Source organism: Pagrus major, chromosome 10, assembly GCF_040436345.1.
Source record: "Pagrus major chromosome 10, Pma_NU_1.0".
In the NCBI taxonomy this organism is placed as follows: domain Eukaryota; kingdom Metazoa; phylum Chordata; class Actinopteri; order Spariformes; family Sparidae; genus Pagrus; species Pagrus major.
The window spans coordinates 24,567,727-24,588,359 of NC_133224.1; the positions used below are offsets into that span (position 1 = coordinate 24,567,727).

Genomic DNA, 20,633 nt, shown 5'->3' on the forward strand with positions numbered 1-20,633 from the left:
AGCTTGACTGGTGGTGAGAAGCTGAACGAACATGAAGGCAATAAAAAAAAAGCGGACCTCTAAAGTGGAATAAAGCAGAGCGTGAGCGACACAGCGCTTAATCAGACAGGAAAAGAGCATGCAGTCACGGCTGTCTGATTAATGTTTGCCCTTTTAGTTTATTGACAAAATGGATCTGGCGCTTAAGTATGTGTGTGATAATCTAGAGAGCGCCTCGTGCTGTGCCCTGGTGCCCTTAGCCACAAAGGTCAAAGGCCTTATAAAAAACCCAATGGGTGGTGTTGTCCTGAAGAATCGAGTGTATCAAGCAAACATGAAGGATTCTATAGAGTCTACGCATTTAACGTGCAAACACAAAGCCATGCTATACTTTTGCCTTCCTTGAAAGAAAAAAACAGACCGTAGCAGCTCGTTGAGTGACAGCTGTATTAATGGCAGGTTGTAGCTGACTGTACAGCTCATCAGAAATCTAACTAGGAGTCACAAAGCTGCCTTAGCCATTTTAGCCTGCAGCAATACAAGAGAATGAGATTGGATGCCCTATGGAGGGTTATAAACAAAGAAAAATGCCTCAGCAAAACATAATTACCAGGGGACATAGTGAAACTAGCTTTGTAGACTATTAGCCATAAAATGGTCTACTACACAGTATCTTCGTCATCAGTACGCTGACAAAGCTGCAAAAATGCTTAAACCCTGAAAAATGAATGTGAGAGTATGAGCATGGGCCGATCAATCATGGTTCAACAGCCACACTCCCTCAAGGTTTGGAATTCAGGAATCACTTATCTCCAAGGTAAAGTCAAGCTAGAGGGTAAAACCTCACTAGTCCTAAATCAATTGGATCCATAACCCGTAAAGGACTGGCTAATAAATATTTGATAGATCTATATTGTGTGCAAACTAAAATCTCTCGTAGTTGACCACGGATGGCTGCTTGATATCAATAAATCTCGGGTCAATTTGAGAACAGTGCTGCTGAGCTTGCTGCGTCTTTGTTGTGGTATGAGGGTGTGTGTTCAGTGAGTGCTGCACAGAGGCAAATGATGGCCTGGGGGTCCACATGGGACCGATGGATTTAATACAGTAAGTGCAAAAACCCTTACTCCGTATGAGATTCAAATTAAAATTATGAAATGGATGTATGGTGGAGAAAGTGGAGGTTTAATCTGTGTGAAATTGGCCAAGATAGTTTACTATAGCATTCATCAGACCCTGCATTTTATGTCATCACTCTTTCTCTCTTACTTTGTTGTTACCAGCCTTTTCTCCCCTCTGTTATCAGGCTAAAACAGTGTGGCTACATCTGTGTGTGTGTGTGTGTGTGTGTGTGTGAAACTAGCACCAAGTGTCTTTACTCAGAAGCCTCTGTGTGAGTATGTTTCTCTGTGTGTCTGAGACGAGGTCCTAACTTATACAATTTTGCTCCAGTTCCTCGCTGTCCTTTTAGCACCCCGGCGCCAACAAGGCGGGGCTCACAAAAGTAGGCCACGACTCCGAGGGAGCACAACTTATCTTCTGACAGTTTACATGATAGTGTTACAGGCAACAGCGGCCGGCATGTGAGCTTTTACAGCTTCAGGAGTGGGCTGAAGATCTTTGACCACACTTGGACAGTGGCTCTGTGTTACAGTTGATGGCTGACTTAGTCTAATTGAATGAGTCTCAGTGACCCCTCTTAGTTGCACTTAATGGTTAGAAAAGAAAGGCCTGTTTCCACACAGGTAATATGAAAACCCCCTTAAATAATGAACACAAATATCCCAACACAATGACACACTTATTTTTCTTGGTACAAGAGTCGACAGCCATGATAGCTGCTTAGTGAGGCTGCACTTTGAGCTAAACCATAAAGTCAACATGCTAACATGCTCACAGTGCTAACATGTTGATCTTTAGCAGGTGGAATTTTTATATCATCTTGTGTCTGAGTTTAGCTTGCTAGCATGCTAACATTTGCTAATCAGCATTTAACTCTGGTGGCGGATCACGCCACAAGGCTAGCTAACAATGGCTGTATGTAACTAAGCAAGCCATTACAAGCTGTAACTGGTAAATGTCCCAAACCCAATGAAAAACAGATTCAATAGGTAAAAATCCTTCAAGTCAACACAGTACAAATATGTGCCTATGAAATAAACAGACAGAATGTAATATGACAGTCGGTGAAAAGTAAGCAGTACGTTTTGAGGCTAGCACTGTGTTTATTAGATCAGTATTTACATGACACTTCTAAACTAACCAGATCAGAACAAACCATTGTCTTTACTGAAACACTGTTTCAGTTAGTGTATCGTTGTTGCATCTGTCGATTACATAAGGTTTTCATGGAGACAGTATTTCACCGATGACCTGATCAGCACCTCTCATCCCCTCTCGTCCCATCGATAAGCTCCCACCGCTGATGACACGCCATCCTGACAGACTTAAAACCTGAACCAAGTCAATCCTGATCTTATCTCAAGTCAAGCTCACTCCTAATATAGCCTGTTTTAAGTCCTGGCAACACAACACAGAACAATCAGACACCAATCTTGGGGTATCTAGTTCATCACAAGGCTGCACTGTGTCTACTGCTGTGCATTTAAGGGCAAAATATGTAAACATTGCCACTAAGCAGGTATGGATGCTTGCAGTCGCAGAAAAAAGCAGTATTAGTCAGACATGATTGGAAAGTAACTTTCAGGATTTAAGCTGACAGCAGTATTCAATTCAATTTGGACTTTAAATTCTTGGGCTTCAGTTTGATTTTATCATTGCTTAAGGCACAATATAATCAGCAGTAACTTTCTGGGATATTTCAAGTCGTATCTGTGAGTGATTTTATCTGGCTGCGGACACCAGTGCTGCCCTGCCATCTTTCTACATCTTAATGTGACTCTTTCTTGGTTCCTAACACAGAAGTTATAAATTACTCTTCAAAGAACTGGAAATTAAGCATTAACTATTTTACTGAGTTAGCAATTCATTTGTGATACTGGGACATGATTCCCAGCCAACACACCATCAGCAGCATATTCCTCCAAGTTATGCAGAGTTATGAACGACACAGTCTGACTTACTTTGTGTTTGCACTTCTTCTAAAGTGGATGGATAGGACAGTGAACAACTGTTTTTTTTTTATGGTGCATTTTGGGAGCTGAATCTAAAATGGGACTAAGGAAATGTCTTACTCCATTGGGAGTTCATTACTAAATACCTTTGATGGCATTTTCTGTACAAATACATAAATTAAATCTTATTTCTAATCTATCTAGTATCTTTAGGCTTATTTTAACAGCTTTTCATATGCTAATGAATAACAACATTGACCCTGGCAGTACGATTACTTGACTGAACTGATTTATTGAACAGTGAATGCTATAGGAGGAGTATTTTGACATGTTTACCATCCTCACACCAGGTCTTAAGGCCAGTGGTTTCCAGGTGTTGATCTCATAACACCTTAATCTGTCTCCTGTCGTTCTTGAGACAGATGGCATCAAAGTCAAATTTAAGGAATTGCTGCCTCTTTCAAAGGTAAAGCCTTGAAATAACATGGAAAACGCTACAATTTCATTTTCATTCGAATAAATCATAAGTTACGATATGATAAACTTTTTAACTGCATGACATTTAGGTCCAGGCTAATGTCTTGCAGTGCTATACAGGTTGGTCAATACCCCTTCGATTTTGAATTTAAGCTCTATGATCTCTCCAAAGGTCAACTTAGTATTAGTGATTGTGTCACATTGTCATATTGTCGATTACACATATGGGGAGTCAAAAGCCTTTTGGGCAAATTAGATCTAAGCAAATCAGCAAGAGCCTGAGGATACATGACTACATTTATGCCAAATATGTATTGGGTCAGTGGGCAGACAGCAGGCTCACTTTAACACCTCCTTCCAGTGTTTTGGTCCCAAGGCTGCATGTTGTTTTTGAGCTAAACGGGGACAAATGTGACAGACTCTTGGCAGCTAGCAATTAACTGAAATTACACCCAGCGAGACAGGGGACGAGGAGGGCACATGAGAAGGGTCTGGCAGCCTGGCCAGTGGTGGATTTTATCCATGTTGGCACAGTTCCCACACACACACACACACACACACACACACACACACACACACACACACACACACACACACACACACACAGACAAAAAGTTACATCAACGTTTCTGCCCAGCAGAATACTAAATTGGCATAACTGTTGTGTGGCTATTTTGATTTATTGCACTTATAAATGTGAAACCTTTCATAGCTCAGAGGAATGCTTTCAATGGACTTCAGTGGAGTGGGGAAATTTTAGAAATACATACTCTGCAACTCCTAAATTGGAAGGCAATGAGTAATACCATGAGTTCAGCATCTTTTGCCTCAGGTTGTCAGCTTTACTTGCTCACATAAACTCTAGAAATTCTCACTGTTTGTGTAGAAAGTAATGGAGATGGATGGGTTCTGGTCAGATATCTTCAACCTGCACAGAAGCATGTTTAGAAAAAGCTGTTCAGACAGTGTGTATTAGAGAAGACACGTGGCTGTTTTACGCTTCCCCCAGAACCATAACTGAATAGAAATATGCCAACTGATATCAACTAAGAGAGCTGTGAGAATGTGAATGGAAGTGCAAAAATAAATGGACAACCAGACCCGCCAGAGGACAGAAGATAAAATGCCTTTCCTGAGGTGTAATGAATTCCCCTTTGTCGCAGCAAATATTTTCTAATGCTCCAAAACAAAATTACAGCCGACACCCAGAATACCAGAGCTGCCAACAGTGGACATCTGCTGATTACAATTCTGCTTTTGCAAGTGTTAGAACAGCAGATCCAAGTCAATAAAAGAAAAGTAATTTAAAGACAGGCCCCAGTGTGTAGTGAACAGGCTCATTTTATATCAGATAAATCACATGGACGATGAAGGAGGTGGATACGGATCTGCCATTTGTTCCCATTTGGTGGGCCCAAATACAAATAAGCCCCAAGATTGGAGTCAGGGAGAGCGATATGTCATTGCTGTTATTTAATAAAACAGCCTGCAGTTCCTTATGGCAGGCAGGAAAAATGGCAGAGAAATCGACTTAGAAGGAATGGGAAGGCAGGGTCACAGCGTGGCCTGTCATGAAACTCAAGCCAACTGCGCACATTACTGAGACCACAAAGACCTTTCTGCCCAACAGTCCCGAATAAAAAAACACTGTTTTGCATTTTAAATCTTTCTGCTGACACATGAAGTTACTCATCCTGTGACATGACGTCAACGTTTTGTGCTTCACTGCCAAGGATGGAAGGCAGGTCCAAATAATCTGAGTCCAAGACGACTACAAATAAATCTATCTAAACAGCCAAATGATCTGAAGCCTTGATTATTCCCCTCAGGTTAGTTATTGCAAGACAGAAGGTGAAGACACAGAAACTACAGTAAAGCTTTACTGGCAAATGGGACACATTAGCCATCACTTTCGGCCATTAGTACAATTAGCTACATTACATTTTGGCTAATGCACTTCTTGTGGTTATAATCAGTTTGAACAAGCCAGTTTGAGTGTCAGTAACTGTTTGCATGCACCCTAACATACACTGATAACTAGGAAAATAGCCCAGTCAGAGTAAAAAAAATCCTCCTGTTACCTCAATTGGAAAAGGCTGGCTTGATCCGATCTGATCAGATGAGGGTTTCAATGGGGTTGAGAGGAGGGTAGTGTGAAGCTTTGATCGCTTGAAATCGTTTCTTTCCAGTTCTGTGCATGATTGCACCACTTGGGAGTAACATTAGGTGACGTGAATGAGTTTCCATGAGGGGCAGAATTTATAACGTATAACACCACTGTAAGACCTTTAACTAATCACCTTAGAGCTTCACAGCAGTTGGAACTACTTTGCGCATGTCAAAATTAAACATTTTGTGGCATGTAAACACACATCTTATGGGATTGCTCAATTCCTAATCAGACCGAATTGAATCGGGTTTAATAAATATTGTCCATCTAACTGCAGCTAGTGTCTTTCAGTCACATTGGCTAATTTTTTAGCCGTAAGATGGACGTCAAATAAAATGCTGACCTTCGCTGAGTATGACCGACTGCACTCACTGGAGCGCTGGAGACTGGATGCCAAGGTTCTTTATGAGGCAGAGCATGCTCTCATTCTGGCCATAATGACACACCATCAGAGGGCTGAGGCATTTATTGGAATCTAGGGGAAAGAGCAGTCTATGCTTTTAATTGCAATCATTTGTCAGTTGGAAGTGTTTCAATAATAGTCCGTCTAAAGGAACCTTGCTCCAGCATTGGAAGGAAAGGTCCTCTGCCCCTTTCTACACCAATCATTGTAATTATCATAAGGTGGGACAAGGAAGGAGACTGTATCACATTTCAGCTGGAAAGTTTAGTTTCAGTTTTCATGACCAAACACCCCCCCACCCCCCAAAAAAAACAAGATAATCAAAGAACAGAGTCTTTATGACTCATTTCCAAGTGAGTCATCCATATTCCTGCTGCTGACAGGAAGCTCGCACTGCTGCTGCCACCAGTCACCCAGAAAAGTGCATTAATGGATTTATGGATTTTACTCCAACAAGAAATTCACTGTTTATATTTCACATAAACAGCCCAAGATCCCAAAACAGCCTTTAGACTGAGATCTAATTTTCTCTATATGAAGAAGCTCAGCCAAAGGACAAACAGAATAATGAAACTGGGGCAGTACAGCATCTGTTGCGATCCAAGACTGTGGAAAAAATAGCTATGAAATCACCAAAAATGAAACAAAATTGGCTCTGAGGGTTGATTACATTTTTAACTTACTTTATTTCACTACCTTTAAGACAATGTGGCTTTTAGTCATCGTTGTAATTAAGATATGCTGGCCAGTTTTGTGACAGAATTATTTATCATGTGCAATGACAGACATTGTCTGATTTGTGTTGATGTTTTTTCTGTGTATATTTTTGTGTATCAATTTTATGATATAGATCGTTACAGCTTACTAGGGCATTGTGGGTAAAAAACAAACAAAACAAATGTAAGGAGCCAAGGGAGGAGGGATATTTCGAGAAAAAACTACAAGATTAAAGTTGTAAATTAATAAGAAAAAACATGGATGTTTCCTGAGATTATAAAGTCATAAAGTTAGAAGAAAATGTTTTGTCAAGGAACCACATCGCTTCACTCTGCAAGGTTGGATCAACCTCATCACACCACTTGCCGTGCATTATGCCTGAGGTGGATGACCAAATCAAATTTTACTTTGAAATCAGATTTAGCAATGAGGAAATACTCTGACTTCAGCCCAGAATCACCACGTCATCATAAGCATCCAGACCTTCAAGTAACTGCCCGTAACCGGCAAGTGATATCTTTGCATCCGTCCATTGCGTTGTGGTTTCTGATGCACAAAAGCTACGACCTCAACCAAAACAATGTGCTGTTTTCTTCTGAGCAGACCCAGTTGAAAGTTATGTCTCTTCAAAGTGCGAAGGCGATTTATCATCTGGCGAAAGAATTTCTAATTTTTCCTGAAAATTTACCACTTCAATCCCACAGTGTATTCTCTTTTTCCTCATGAATTTACTATTTTAATCTCAGATATTCTGCGTGTTTACTCTGAATAATACCCTCCTCTTGAGGCTCCATCATTATTTTTTTTTAAACATACATGCAGTGGATCTAATACAGTGTCGTAGATATTCTTTGACTCCTTAGAAAAATATATTTAATTTGTGTGTTAGGACTGTCTGGCTTCACAGCTGATAATGTGCGATATTTTATCAGACGCAGAGCAAATTAAAACTTATCCCCGCACATTAAATGGTTTCAATTATTACAGAAGTCACTGGCAATGAGATTAACTATAGATACAAGTCAGCACTTTCCCTCCCAGTGTCCCAGTTCTCTTTACATTACTGCACCCAGCTGATGAAGTTTGCAGGCGGACCAGACTATTTCCACCACTTATCCCCCAACCATTAGAAGCAATAAGTGAACTCGATTTGAACAGGGCAGACTTTGTGCAGACTTCACAAAAGAAACGTTCAAACACATGGTTTTTCATCCATGGATGGAACTATAAAGCCTGTTATATTCCATCCGGCTGAAAAAAACCCCAAAAAGATAAAAAATTTGCAATTATCTATACTGTTGGCAAGGAACTACTACATTATGCATGAGAACCTATGTCCTCGGCTTAATTATGGTAAATATTGTTGCTCTACTCATGTGGCAACATGATTATTCATTTTGTTGGCTAATTAAAGCCATGAACGTGCTGAATGGGCGTACTGATTTTATAACCTTGATTAAAAAATAAATATGTGCAGCTTCAAAGCTCTCGAGATAGTACGAAAGCTTAAACCTTAAACTATGCAACATTTTTCCTTAATAAGACCCCCACAATCTACATAGTCAAATAACACTGTGGTTCACTTCACTAAAGCATGCTGTATTCACGTTTAATAACATCTGAGAATATCACAAGCTGGTGCTTCAGAGACGCTGTACATTATACTGCATCCCTGCACTGCTATGATACAAAGGTCATTTAATTAAGTACATCTTTAAGAATACAATCTGCCTACAGCTCGTCCTTCCATGGGGAGCCTTTCAGCATGCAATCATCCATTTTAAAACCTTTGCTCGGACGCATCCGTAATCCTCTTTCTATCAAGATGTATTATCTGTGATGTTTTCATCAAAATTGATTACTTGACTGATACTTGCCCTTGCCTTCCTGACTCAAATTGACAGGCAAGAGTCCTTTTACTTCCAATGAGCTCCCTTTGCCTTGCCCTTCTTCGTCCCTCTAAAGACACCAGAGGGACCTTTAAGTTAGGACACTCAGGCAAAGGTTAAGTCAATCATGCCACAGCTCTGAACAGGCATTATGGAGAATAGGAAAAAGGTAATTGGGCTAGTTGATTGTTGTCCTTTCAATGGATTGGTAAGCTGATGGAGAATTACAGCTTGCAGGGGAGCTGCTCTCTGCTCTCTGCTCTATAACTCCAGTACCTGTAACTGGATCATTGTTTGCATATTTTCATTTTTTAAATCCTCCTTACTTGAGTAATAACAACATTTATTTTCCCAGTGGACATTTCCAATTAAATTAACTGCACAGATCTTAAATGCCATCATCAGAAATAATGAAAAAGATGCTAAACAATTCTGCTGACTCAACTTTGATGATGGATGTGTGACTCAACAAAGAAAACAATCCCATAAGGATGCGGTACAGTTTATAGCGAACCCATAAACCAGTGTGTGCGAGTGTACTGGAAATGTACCCGCTCCTGCACTTACCAAAATGAAGAACACACATCAGTATTTGACAGTGTGTCAAATCGCTCACTGGTGGCCTACTTTACAGAGCACCATAAATACCTGGTCAAGAAATGATGACTTAAAGACCACTATGACTAACAGCGTCAGCCTTGGACTCTGGGCCTGGCACAGCTTTATACCCACATGATGTGATTATCAATGACATGCACCGTCAGAACTGCTAGATCACAGCTAAATGCCACCAAACGGCAACAGAAAGGTCATTCATAATTTTGTATCATAAAAATTCAACAGGCTCGTTTGATTTGTAAATCTGAAAGTTTTGCCACCTGTTTCAAATCCAACAGCCTTCCTTTGGTGACATTTCCTGCATCTGACACCAAACAACAGGATAAAGGTGATCAAGGGTTGACCCTTAACAACTAACTGATAATAATATCTCAATAGTTGTTGAGATATTTTAGTCTAAAGCAAAGTGTTGGTATGACCATGCTGCTACCATTGCTAAAATGGTTAAATTTATGAATTGGGGAGGAGAAATTAATCAAAATAATAACATTATGTATCAATTTCATTACACTGTTTGTGTCACATGAGGGGTTGGGGAAATATGTACAAAGCCTTCGATAACAGTATATATAATTTCATATTACAATACCAATATATCTGGTGATATTTATTTTTTCTAGGAAATCACTTGATAAAGAAGAAAACACAAATGTATCAAAAGTCTAATGTCTATGCTATCAAATACAACAAAGATATAGATATTGCAGTAAAAAAATGTATATCATCTCATGGTGTGTATCAGCATATTGCCCTAAAAATTGCTACAACAGCCACTGGGATCCAACCAGAAGTTCAATCAACCAATCAGCTCAGAGTCTGGACCAGAATGATGGTATAGAGTTTTGGTAATATTCTCCAGCCGTTATATACTACATACAAAGTTTGCTTTAACTGTAGTCTCAGACATATTTTGTGTCCAACACTCCACCACCAACACACTGACCCATCAGCTGCCAGACCATAAATCCCCATCAAGGACACACAGAGAACACAAGAACTTTGTTCGATGGATATCAGTGCTAAGGCGCTCTGTGCACCCCCGCCAGATAATAGCAAAGGGCGGGTCCAAATTGACACAGCATCCCATCCCTGTTCGGGTAATGGTGTACTTGTGAGTGCGTGTGTGATTGAGGGGGTTGGGGTTGGGGGTGTTGCTGTGTGCGGCTGAACGAGAGAATTATTTATCATTGTGTGACACACTGATTAGTCTGCACCCTATGAGGCTTTGCTCAGCACTTTGCGCTCGTGGCTCTGCCTTGTTTGAGTGCAGAAATGTACATACGTGTGCAAACGATCAGGACGTGTGTGTGTGTGCGTGTGTGTGTGTGTGTGTATGTGTATGAGAGAAACAACTTCTTTTGTTGCAATGCATCCAAGCAAATCAGACAAGGAAATGTGAAGATGCATTTCTACAGAGTCCAAATTTCTATAAAAGAAAGAGAATGTCTGACAAGAGGGCTCTTTAAATGATTTTACCAGCCAATTGGAGCTATCACGGAGCCAGCTGTTGTGAAATTCAAATACTAGCCTTGGGATAGATCGCAGGAATACATGCACAACTCAGTCCAGCTACATTCACAATTAAACTGCAAGTGGCTACACATACGCTGCTTGCCAGGCCTTACTCGGTACAATGCTCTGGTGATTGTGCATGGGCTGACGCAATGATCTTGTTATATTTCTTCAACATGGACGCATGCCAGTGGCAGGCAGAGGATGTTAATAAACTATGTTTTTCAGGTCTGAAGTCCTTATAATCTGCAACAGAAGCGATCAGAGTGTACAGTCCCTGCAGGCCAACCTTGACCCCCTCCGCTTGCAATGTGTGGTCTGCGACAACTTGATCTTAACAGAGCTTTCAGCTTCTCTTCTTTGCCAGCTGACGCTACAGTAAAGAGTGAGACAGCGTACAATAACTCAAGAGAGTTCTCTCAGCTCGCATTCTCTGCCGCAACTGGAGAGTTGCCAGTTTGAATCTGCAGCCCAGCTGAGAAACTCCCTCGGCGTTTACCACACAGAGGCTTTTAAAGCTAGACCTTTATCCCCAAGATACCTCGGTGGGAGCTGCTCAGGTGGCCGACAGGAGAAGGATGTGATTGTACTGGGCAGCTCCCAGCTGTGAACATGTCTGATTGTATGAGTGTGAAGCAGAGCGTGTATGCTCAGTTAAACACCTCCCCAGAGGTTTTATAAAAATAAAAATAGGGGACAAACAAACATTTTTTTAAGTAACGGCAGAAGGTGACAGCTGCGAAAGGGGATTTGTGTTACAAAATGTCAACAGAGGTTATTCTTGTGACTGTTTGTGTGAAGAGGAGGCAGTGCGGTAGCTCAGTGGTCTGGACTGTCACTTCACAGCAAGAACTAGGTTCTGAACTCTGATCTCAGCACTGGCTAATTGATTAATCGATGGATGGAGAATTAATTTTTTATGTCTTATGTAGCAAAAATCACAATCATTTGCTGTTTAGGGCTTCTGAACGATGACTTGCTGCTTTTCGTTTTTATAACTGTACAATGTATATCTTGGGCCTTTGAACTGTTGTCCGGCCCTGGGAAATTGTGATAGACATTTCTTTTTTCTGACACCTTATACACTAAAAGATCAATCAATTAATAAGAAAAATAACCAACAGATAACTTGATAATCTTAATAATAGTTAGATGCAGCTGTAGAGAAGTTTCCATTGAAGCTGAGTCAATTAATTAGTGACTTGGCAACTATTATAAAAGATTAATAATTTTTTGGTTTCCATCATCTACCTGCCAATGCAAAGGGTTAACTTTGAACTCAGTTTCCTCCGACCCCATCAAACATGCAGCTCACATCACATTTAGTCTCCAAATGTGCGAGCGCTTGTATTAATATTTTTGAAAACATCTGTGATCTCTTATTTTCAATACCAACTGCCTTATTTTCAATCTCTTGTGCCGCTCCTGCTCCTGAACGCAACTTCAAACACATGCACACAGCATCAATACCTGTATCGACTGCTTGTCAGGTACCTCGGGCTCAGATAGCAGATATTCTCTAAGTAATTACACTCTGAGACACCTGTGAGGAATACAGATTGCATCGACAGGCAAACGGCGCTCGACGCGCTGGTTTGACATCTGTATCTTTTCACCGTGGAAAACAATCAATATCACGTCGGCTGCATTGTTTAGACAGAGCAAGGGGGGAGCAGGTTTCTGCTTGCCGCTGTTTAGTGACGGATGTAAACTGTTACGCTGAGCAAGAGCTTCACAGTTCCCACAAATGAAAACACTGCTCCCATGTGCCTTTGGAATAACACTACCACAGACGCTAACACCTCCGTGCTCCGTGTAAACACTTCCCTCAGGTCAGGTCAGCTTTTTCCAGCTACCCACTATTATTACTTTTTCTTATCTTGTCTCACTGAATATGCACACAGCAGCTGATTGATTATCCTAATTAGAAAATAAGGCGTGTTTACTAAACAGAGGGCTGATGGATGGGCTAGTTTGGAGCTCAAACTGCTTACTATGCTGCTCTACTTTATTTAATGAGACGACTGCAGTAGATCCAAACTAAACAGTTTATTCAGGCCTGACACACTCTGTGCCAAGTAAGCCTTGAGTTGAGGCAACAATGAGATGCATGCACATGAAGAAGTTCACACATTTATAAACTATACACACAAAAAAAGAGGAATCAACTCCACAATCTATGAAAAAAAATGAACTCAGACGCTTGAAAAATGACAGGAACTCTCATTTCTCAGCTCTAGAAATTCAGTCAGAAGTCGCCTCTCAAGCTCTTCGATCTTTCTGTCCCGACACATTTTCCCTGCTCAAGATCTTCCTCCCTCCAGTCGCATCACAAGCTCACACATATTTCTGTCACATTTTCTGTTTTCATAACGTCACCGCAAAAGACAAGACAAAAGAGTCACTGAGACTTTCTAGCTTTGGTATGGTGACCTCAATTAAGTTTTCAAATTGCTGTCTTCAAACTTCAAGTGACTTTCAAGAGAGTTCTAGCCACCGCAGAGACAGAAGCTGGAAATGACTAATTCAAAATCTATTAGCAATTTTCACTACATATTACATATCTATCAGCAAGCAATTCTCTATTTCAGCTGTGATTTCTGTCTTTTTCTTCTTCAATCTCCGTCAACATCTTACCCTCTGAGAAGCTGATGAGCCCCAGGAGGTGCAGCAGCTTGATCGAGGCGAACACCAGCACCACGATGCCCACCGTCTGCAGCCCCTCCGTCTCCCAGATAGCGTTCAGCATTGCTCCGCCCTCTGCCCACTCCGGGCCACCATACCCAGACCCGAACCCGGAGCCTGAGCCGGCCTCCTCGCCCTCGGGGCCGCCAGGACCAGCGCTCCCTCCCGGCCCTGCACTCCAGTTCCCCTGCACCAACTCCAGTGCTACACCGGCCCACACGCACGGGCCGGGCGCCTCCTGGCACCCGCCTACTGCCCGCTGGCTCCCTAAATCCAGTCTGGGTAAGGTTAAGAATGGATGAGCTCAGCCCAAGCAAGAAAAATTGGCCTCAGGTTTGTGAGCAAGCAGGAGTTATGAAGGATCTCTCTGATCTCAAGAGGTCACTGAGAATTCAAAAAAGCTGAATCAAAGAAGAAAGTCCACACATGCTGATCTCTTCTTTCCTCTTCTCGCAAATGAGACACGTGAAAGCAAACTCTGCTCTTCTCTGACAGTTTGTGGCTCTCCCTCGCTCTTTCAGGCACACTGACTGCCTCACTGCAAAGTAAAGGGAGGGAAGATGAGAGGGAGTGGATATGAGTGAGGAGGGAGGGGAGATGAAACTGAGGCAGAGGGGAGGTGTGGTAGTGCTACAGTGGAAGATGCACAACCTCTCGTGAGCTATGCGTGTTCATATTAACTTAAGATGCATAGAAACCAATCCGAAAATGTAAATACAGAACCGAATGACAGCACAGGGTATGGTGATGAAGGTCAGTGTTTAGTTATTATGTGTATGTTTGTGTTTAGTCATTACTACTGTATAGTCTAGGTTTGTTTTGCATGTGTATTCATTATGTTTAAATCCAGTATTTCTGCACAATTGCAGATAAAAAATTAGGCTACACTAACATTTGCATTATACTATTTGTTGAATTAAGATTCCTGCACTGGCTGGATACTATTTTTTCTGACTTGTGTGAAATGAACAAAATTTAAAACCCATTTTGGCTCAAACTATTGACCATATCTAACTATTATATTAAAGTCATTATAAAAGAAAGACCATAATCTGATGAATCACTTTATTTAAACGTTTTTGTTCAAGGATTTCTTAATTTCCTTTTTGGGGTGACGATGTCATAAAATATGAGGACAGACATTCAGTTCTTTATTCAAAGTCTCAATAGAGGCTTTGAATGAGAATAAATGACATTTGGTTCAGACCTACTATAGCAATATCATTAAATCATGAAAATGACACTATTTCTGTGCTATGGGAAGGACTGGAGTTAAAGACAATAAGGAAAAAGAGGGAAAATAATTCCACACTGAAAAGCAAGATGGACAGCCAAAACAATAGCTTTACTATACAGCATTCGTAGTAATCTACTTAAATCAAACGGACAAAATAAATCTCTCACGCTTCAAACTACTGTTGGAAATAGGCTTTTGGAAAGCTTTCCCATATGGCAATTTTTCAAGAAAGTGTTTTAAAAAGTTAAAGCTATGAGTAAACACATAAAACAGAAAACCACAAAAGAGAGAGGGAAGAGCAACGAATGCGAAAGTTCCTATAAATGTCCACCTGCTAATTCTGCCTTCTCCAGGCGTCTAAAGCCGAGGACAGAAGGGTTTGATGGGGAAGGGGAATAGGGGAGTGAACATGTCTCAGCGGTCTTTACACACACTGATGAAAGACCATAGAAAGTGAGGGGGAAAACAGCATTGATCCACACCACTTCATTAAATGTAACTGCTTGTTTTCAAGAGGAGTTTGATTCCACTGAGATGTAACAGACTGGTGAAGAGAACAAAATGTGTGTGAGTGTGCGTGCAAGAGAGTGAGGCTGTTTCATGTAGTCAGTATTTGGAGCAGATAAGTGAAGACACCACCATCTACTGTCCCTGTGTAGTCATAGTCATTATTACCCACCCAACAGATTCATTAGTTCTTCACAAATCTGTCGAAAACAGTGTTTTTCATTTAAAAAACGGAACTTAAATAAGTCATCCATGATTGCACTCAACATCACATCATTAACCACGCTAAACACACACTCAAAACATCTAAAAATGCTATTTTAAGCTCATGAATTTTGTTCATTCATTTGCAACTCTAAACAGAGCAAATATTCCAGCCGTATATCACTGATGCAAATGCACAAAGCCACTTTAATTACAATCATCGCGGCAGTGAATTACATTAGCACTGTTAAAGAAACAGTCACTTGCCACTTACTCAATTGCCCTATGATAAATGTTCAATAAGACTCAGCTTATTCCAGTGATGGAAAAAACTCACATCCATTCATTTACATTCAGTCCATCTGCTGCTGCTCTTTTCTGAACAACACGGAATTTAAAATGAGCGATGCAAGTCTGCTTTAAAAAAAAACAACAAAAAACAATCTTTGTGAATAATTTAGCATGATGGCGTTTGAAAAAGAAAATAATATTCAGCAGACACATCCTACTTAATCTGGATGGCCCGCGGCCATGTGAGGAGTCTTTTTTGTGTGAGTCTCATCCACACAGACAGTGAAGAATACACGCTGACAGTCAGTCGTCATGGAGTTGTAGGTCATATGACAGCAGGGCTAGAGGGTCACATTTTACTGCATACAGCAACCACGGACAGCTTGAGTGTGTGCAGTTTTTAAAGTAGAATTACAGAAAAATGTGCCTTTCTAGACGACAACACCGTGATGCATGCTTCCTGGTTGGGAAATTAGCTTGTTTATTAGCTTGTTCCAGTAAAGAGTGACTGCAGAGTGTATTTTTTTTCCAAGTCGCCACTAATGAATGGACTTTCCATTACTATCAGCCTACATTAGCATACAGATTCTCCTTGTCTAAGGGATATCAGCCAGGTAAAAAACATTTCCAGAACATATCAGTTTCCAATTCCCAGTTTGTCTGACCCACAGATGAGGGGATTGCAAACTCATTTTGATTAAACATTAAAGATGCTATAAACAACAACTGATCAAATGACAATGTATGATGTGGAAGCTGTCACTACTGGAACCCCCCCAACAGAGAATTATCAACCGAATCAGCAGTACCCCTCAGCTCTTCAAACCGTTTTGGCACCTTTTAGCTCATCGTTTTGGTTTTTCAGTCCACAACTTTATTATTTTGGTTCACTCTCCCCGTTCTCATCAGTGTTGTTATGCAGGCACTAAAAAAGCTTTAAAAAACCTACTGAACACTATCTGTCCAACACCGAACAACAGACAAAGTTAACAACGAGCTTGTGAACGTATCTTGGAGCATTTAACCGCTAGAGCCAGATTAGGAGCGTTTTTACATCTTTTTCAAAAAGTTTTTGTTTTTAAACCCGCAACTTTACTCTTCTGGCTCACTTACATGGCTCTCGTCAGAGTCGTCTCCAGCATTAGTGGGCAGCTGTTTACAGCGAAAAAATGTACTCTACACCCTCTTTTTCCTAATTGCTCCGCACCAAATGGCAGACAAAGTTAAAGACTATCTGGTCAACAAAGTGGAATGTTTATATATAAACAGAGCTAAAAAGAGTGTTAACATTGGACTTAAATTTGTCAGATGGCCAGAAACATGACTCCAAATGTATGCCAATAATGCTGCAGTTTATTTCTGCGGCCAAGTAGCCAAAAAGAAACAAAAAGTTGTTGCAGGATTAAGAGAACAAATAATTGAAATGCTAAATAGAATGAGACCCATTTCAAATGTTATTGTGGCACAGTAGTAAGTCCATCAAAGTTAATAAAAAACTCCCATAAGGAAGAATTGCTGGTTTGGTTCAAAGCATTACCCAGCTGTCATGTACAGTGTAGTGTATTGGGTGTAAGCTGACCTAACTGTTGGATGCTTCAGTGAATTCTGGGCTGCAACATCCAGCTCACAGCAGCGCTGCCAACATGTGGGGACTGGCACTACATCAATGAAGCCACAGTCGCATCACATTGCACATGTGCAGCAGCCAACAGAGGCATCAGTTTCCTGAATGCAGCCAAGTTTCCCAAAGCCAGAGGGATGCATCGCCTCAGGCCTTACTCTGCCATGTCCTGGCTCTCCAAACAGTCCCTGATCGACTGATGGTTAATAAAACATGTAAGTATGATTGACCAATCATAACCTCTCTCTAGCATAGAGATACTATATCCAACCAATAAATTATTAAAGCATTGAAGGTGGAGGTGAAAGGGTAAGCCATAAAGGAAAAAGAGTGGGGGGATGTTTTTTTTTGTAATCCATGGAGCATCAGTCCACATATTACTGAAGCCATGATTCTATCAATGCTGCTGACAGGTAAATATTACATCCCACATCTTGCTCCATTAATGTCACACAAATTCTGGACAATCACCACTGTTATGCTGTTGCAGCATGGCAGCTCTGACAGATGGAGAGGCTAAACATTCTGCCTTTATGGACCTGACAAGGCTATTTTGTTTTGGAAGATTCAAATCACAAAATGATTTTACATTTAAATCAGGAAAAAGAAGATGGGAGCTGTAGAGTGTTGACATTTCTTTGATGAGAAACAAAGATTTGAGTACAAAAGGGCCCTTGAATGGAGGGCTACTTAGAAAGCCGATGACTCAGTGATGTTTTCCACTGAGAGCACTACAGTGTTATAGTTACTCCTTGCTGAATATTTAATTAAAAAAACTAGTTATCTAGTTATCTTTGTAATGGTTAATTATCAGAAGAAATTAAGAATATTTCAAAGAATAGTGTTCTCATCCAAATCACATCACACAAAAAAACTTTATCTCTTCAGCAAAACCTTCCTGTTTTATAGTGAATGGTAATGTACCGGTTTCCATAGTGAATATTACTGTACCTGTTTCTATAGCGAATGGTAAGGTACCAGTTTCTATAGCTAATGGTAAGGTACCAGTTTCTATAGCTAATGGTAAGGTACCAGTTTCTATAGCGAATGGTAAGGCACCGGAATGTACAATAGGTGAAGAGAAAAATACCTTCTTTGACTGAGAATGGAAATGTAAAGAAATGTACAGAAAGCCCTTTACCCCGTTATCTACTGTTAGGACAAAAGCTTCATATGAATTATGTGTAAGTTTAAATACATGTTTTTTATCTCCACATAGTTGTTCTACCTTTGATTGATTCTGGTTCATTCTGAGTTGCAAAAATGTCAGATCAAGAGTGTGTCATCTTCTCTATGTAGACCAGAAAAAAAAACTTGTGTAACATTGAAGGTTAATTCTGAAAATCATCTGAACAGACAATATTACTCCTATTGTCATGAGATTGGAAGGACGGGTTATATTAACTGTTTCTCTAAATATCCATGACTACCAAATAGAGATACATGGCTTTCAGAAATACAAACTGGTATAATTTGTTTTCTCCAATCCCCTGATGACAACTTGCACCACACAAATCACCACATGCCATCATGTCTTCAGTAAATGGCTTCAACAAAGACCTTGTCCACCTTCCGTAAACTCTGACGGGCCGTATCTCTATCTGATCCAAGTCTGAAATGTCAACCTGCACCGAGGTCTGTCTTGTCTCCATCTCTGCAGTCCAGATTCTCGCTTTGTGTAACGAACTGGATAAGTGTGGGTGACGAATCGGCTGCCTTTTTGTTCATCTGCCTCTGTGGACTGATAGTCATTGATCCTGGGAAAGATTATGCATTTTTCTCACTCATCGCTGCCACCTGTCTCGCCACTTTCCATCCTCGGTATTCGCAAGGGGAGGATCTTATCACTTCTTGTCTGGACACAGTCGACATGGAGGACATGACCAACAGATCAATGAATCAGTCTCAGTAGCAGGGCTTATGTTAGATATAACACATAGAGAAAGATAAAAACAACAGAAGACAAGCCTAAATGTTCCACTTTCCACACTGTAGGTAATGGTGAGGATGAACTGCTTAGACTATTAGGTGTAGAAAAGAAAATTGTGATAAAACAAAATTGAAAGCCACAGGTGCAGAAGGAATTTAAATTAGTCTTTTTCTGAGAATGTAACAACCTCGGAATTAGTTTTCTCATACAGCTCCAAATGGCACTTAACCAACAACCCCCAAGACCAAAATTTTCATTAAGTATTGAACAAGTTTTATCTTTCTTAAGGCACAAAGTGAATGTACGGGACCAGGAGACTGGAGCTGGCTTCAATATAATCAATCAAAGCAACGGCAGATTGGTGACGGGCGGAGATGGGATCGCGTCGCTGTTTACAGATCAGCTCAAGGTACAAGTGGGTGATATAATTAGGCGACACCTGCAGTGATTTGCTCAGGCATGCAAAGCGGCATTAGTGTTTGGATTGTGTTTTCCAAGGCACATTAAAATGGGGCTGTCATATTTACTGAAGCGGCACCTGTGAAGGGGAAGGCAATTATAAGCTGTGAACCGGGGCAACCCTCAGTGAAGCAGCATGTGCAATCAACCATGGAGTGGCATGGGGTGACTCTGATATTGACGACTTATTTTGTGGACTCTCCTGTGCATGCATTTACTTGAATTTGCAATTTTCAACCCATCAGGAAGGTATCGACAAGTGTGACTGTTTTAGCTTCGTGTGGGAGCTGTTGTTCAGTCCACTGAATGTTATCAAGATTATAACTAATGTGTATTTGCGGATCCTGTGGTAATGTCTCATCATTCAAGGTTGGATGGGTAGTAAAAACATTAGTTTGAACTCTCTGTGCTGGTCATTTCCCATCTGAATCACTTTTATCCAGTCGAGTTACCCTGTTTGCAAGTCCTGTGAAAAACCCAAATTTTAAAAGCAATGGGCCGATTCCGGACGTACACTTGAAATTTAATCTTTTAATCCAAACTGGGCTTTCACGGCAAATGCACCAGACCTTGGCCCTAATTCTACCTAATTTGTTGTTTAAATGACTGATATTGTAGATGCAAAAAGTTTTGAAATCTGAGTTGAACATTGCAATGTAACTGAGGTAATTGGGCTCTTCCAGTCTACTGACCGCTCAAAGCGCTTTACAACACTTGTCACATTCACTTGCACATTCAAACATTGATGGCAGATGTGTCACAATGTTCGTCTAACTAAAAAAATAAAACAATAAAAACATGATGATGTAACAGTTTTTGGGGTCTCTACCAAACAAATATGTTTATTACATCTGGTGAAC

The 20,633-nt window shown here is 40.7% G+C and overlaps 1 protein-coding gene across 4 annotated transcripts in view; it reads right to left on the reverse strand.

Moving 5' to 3' along the window:
• Positions 1 to 20,633, reverse strand: part of kcnip4a (potassium voltage-gated channel interacting protein 4a) — a 140,174-nt gene that overhangs the window by 16,336 nt on the left and 103,205 nt on the right. The window contains exon 1 of one of the 4 annotated variants that reach the window (XM_073474616.1): positions 13,477 to 13,723. The exons of the other annotated variants lie outside the window; for them this stretch is intronic. Coding sequence (XP_073330717.1) covers positions 13,477 to 13,588 — 112 coding nt within the window. The 5' untranslated portion in view covers positions 13,589 to 13,723. Of the gene's footprint in view, positions 1 to 13,476; positions 13,724 to 20,633 lie in introns of those variants that run through there. 4 annotated transcript variants of the gene reach the window in all.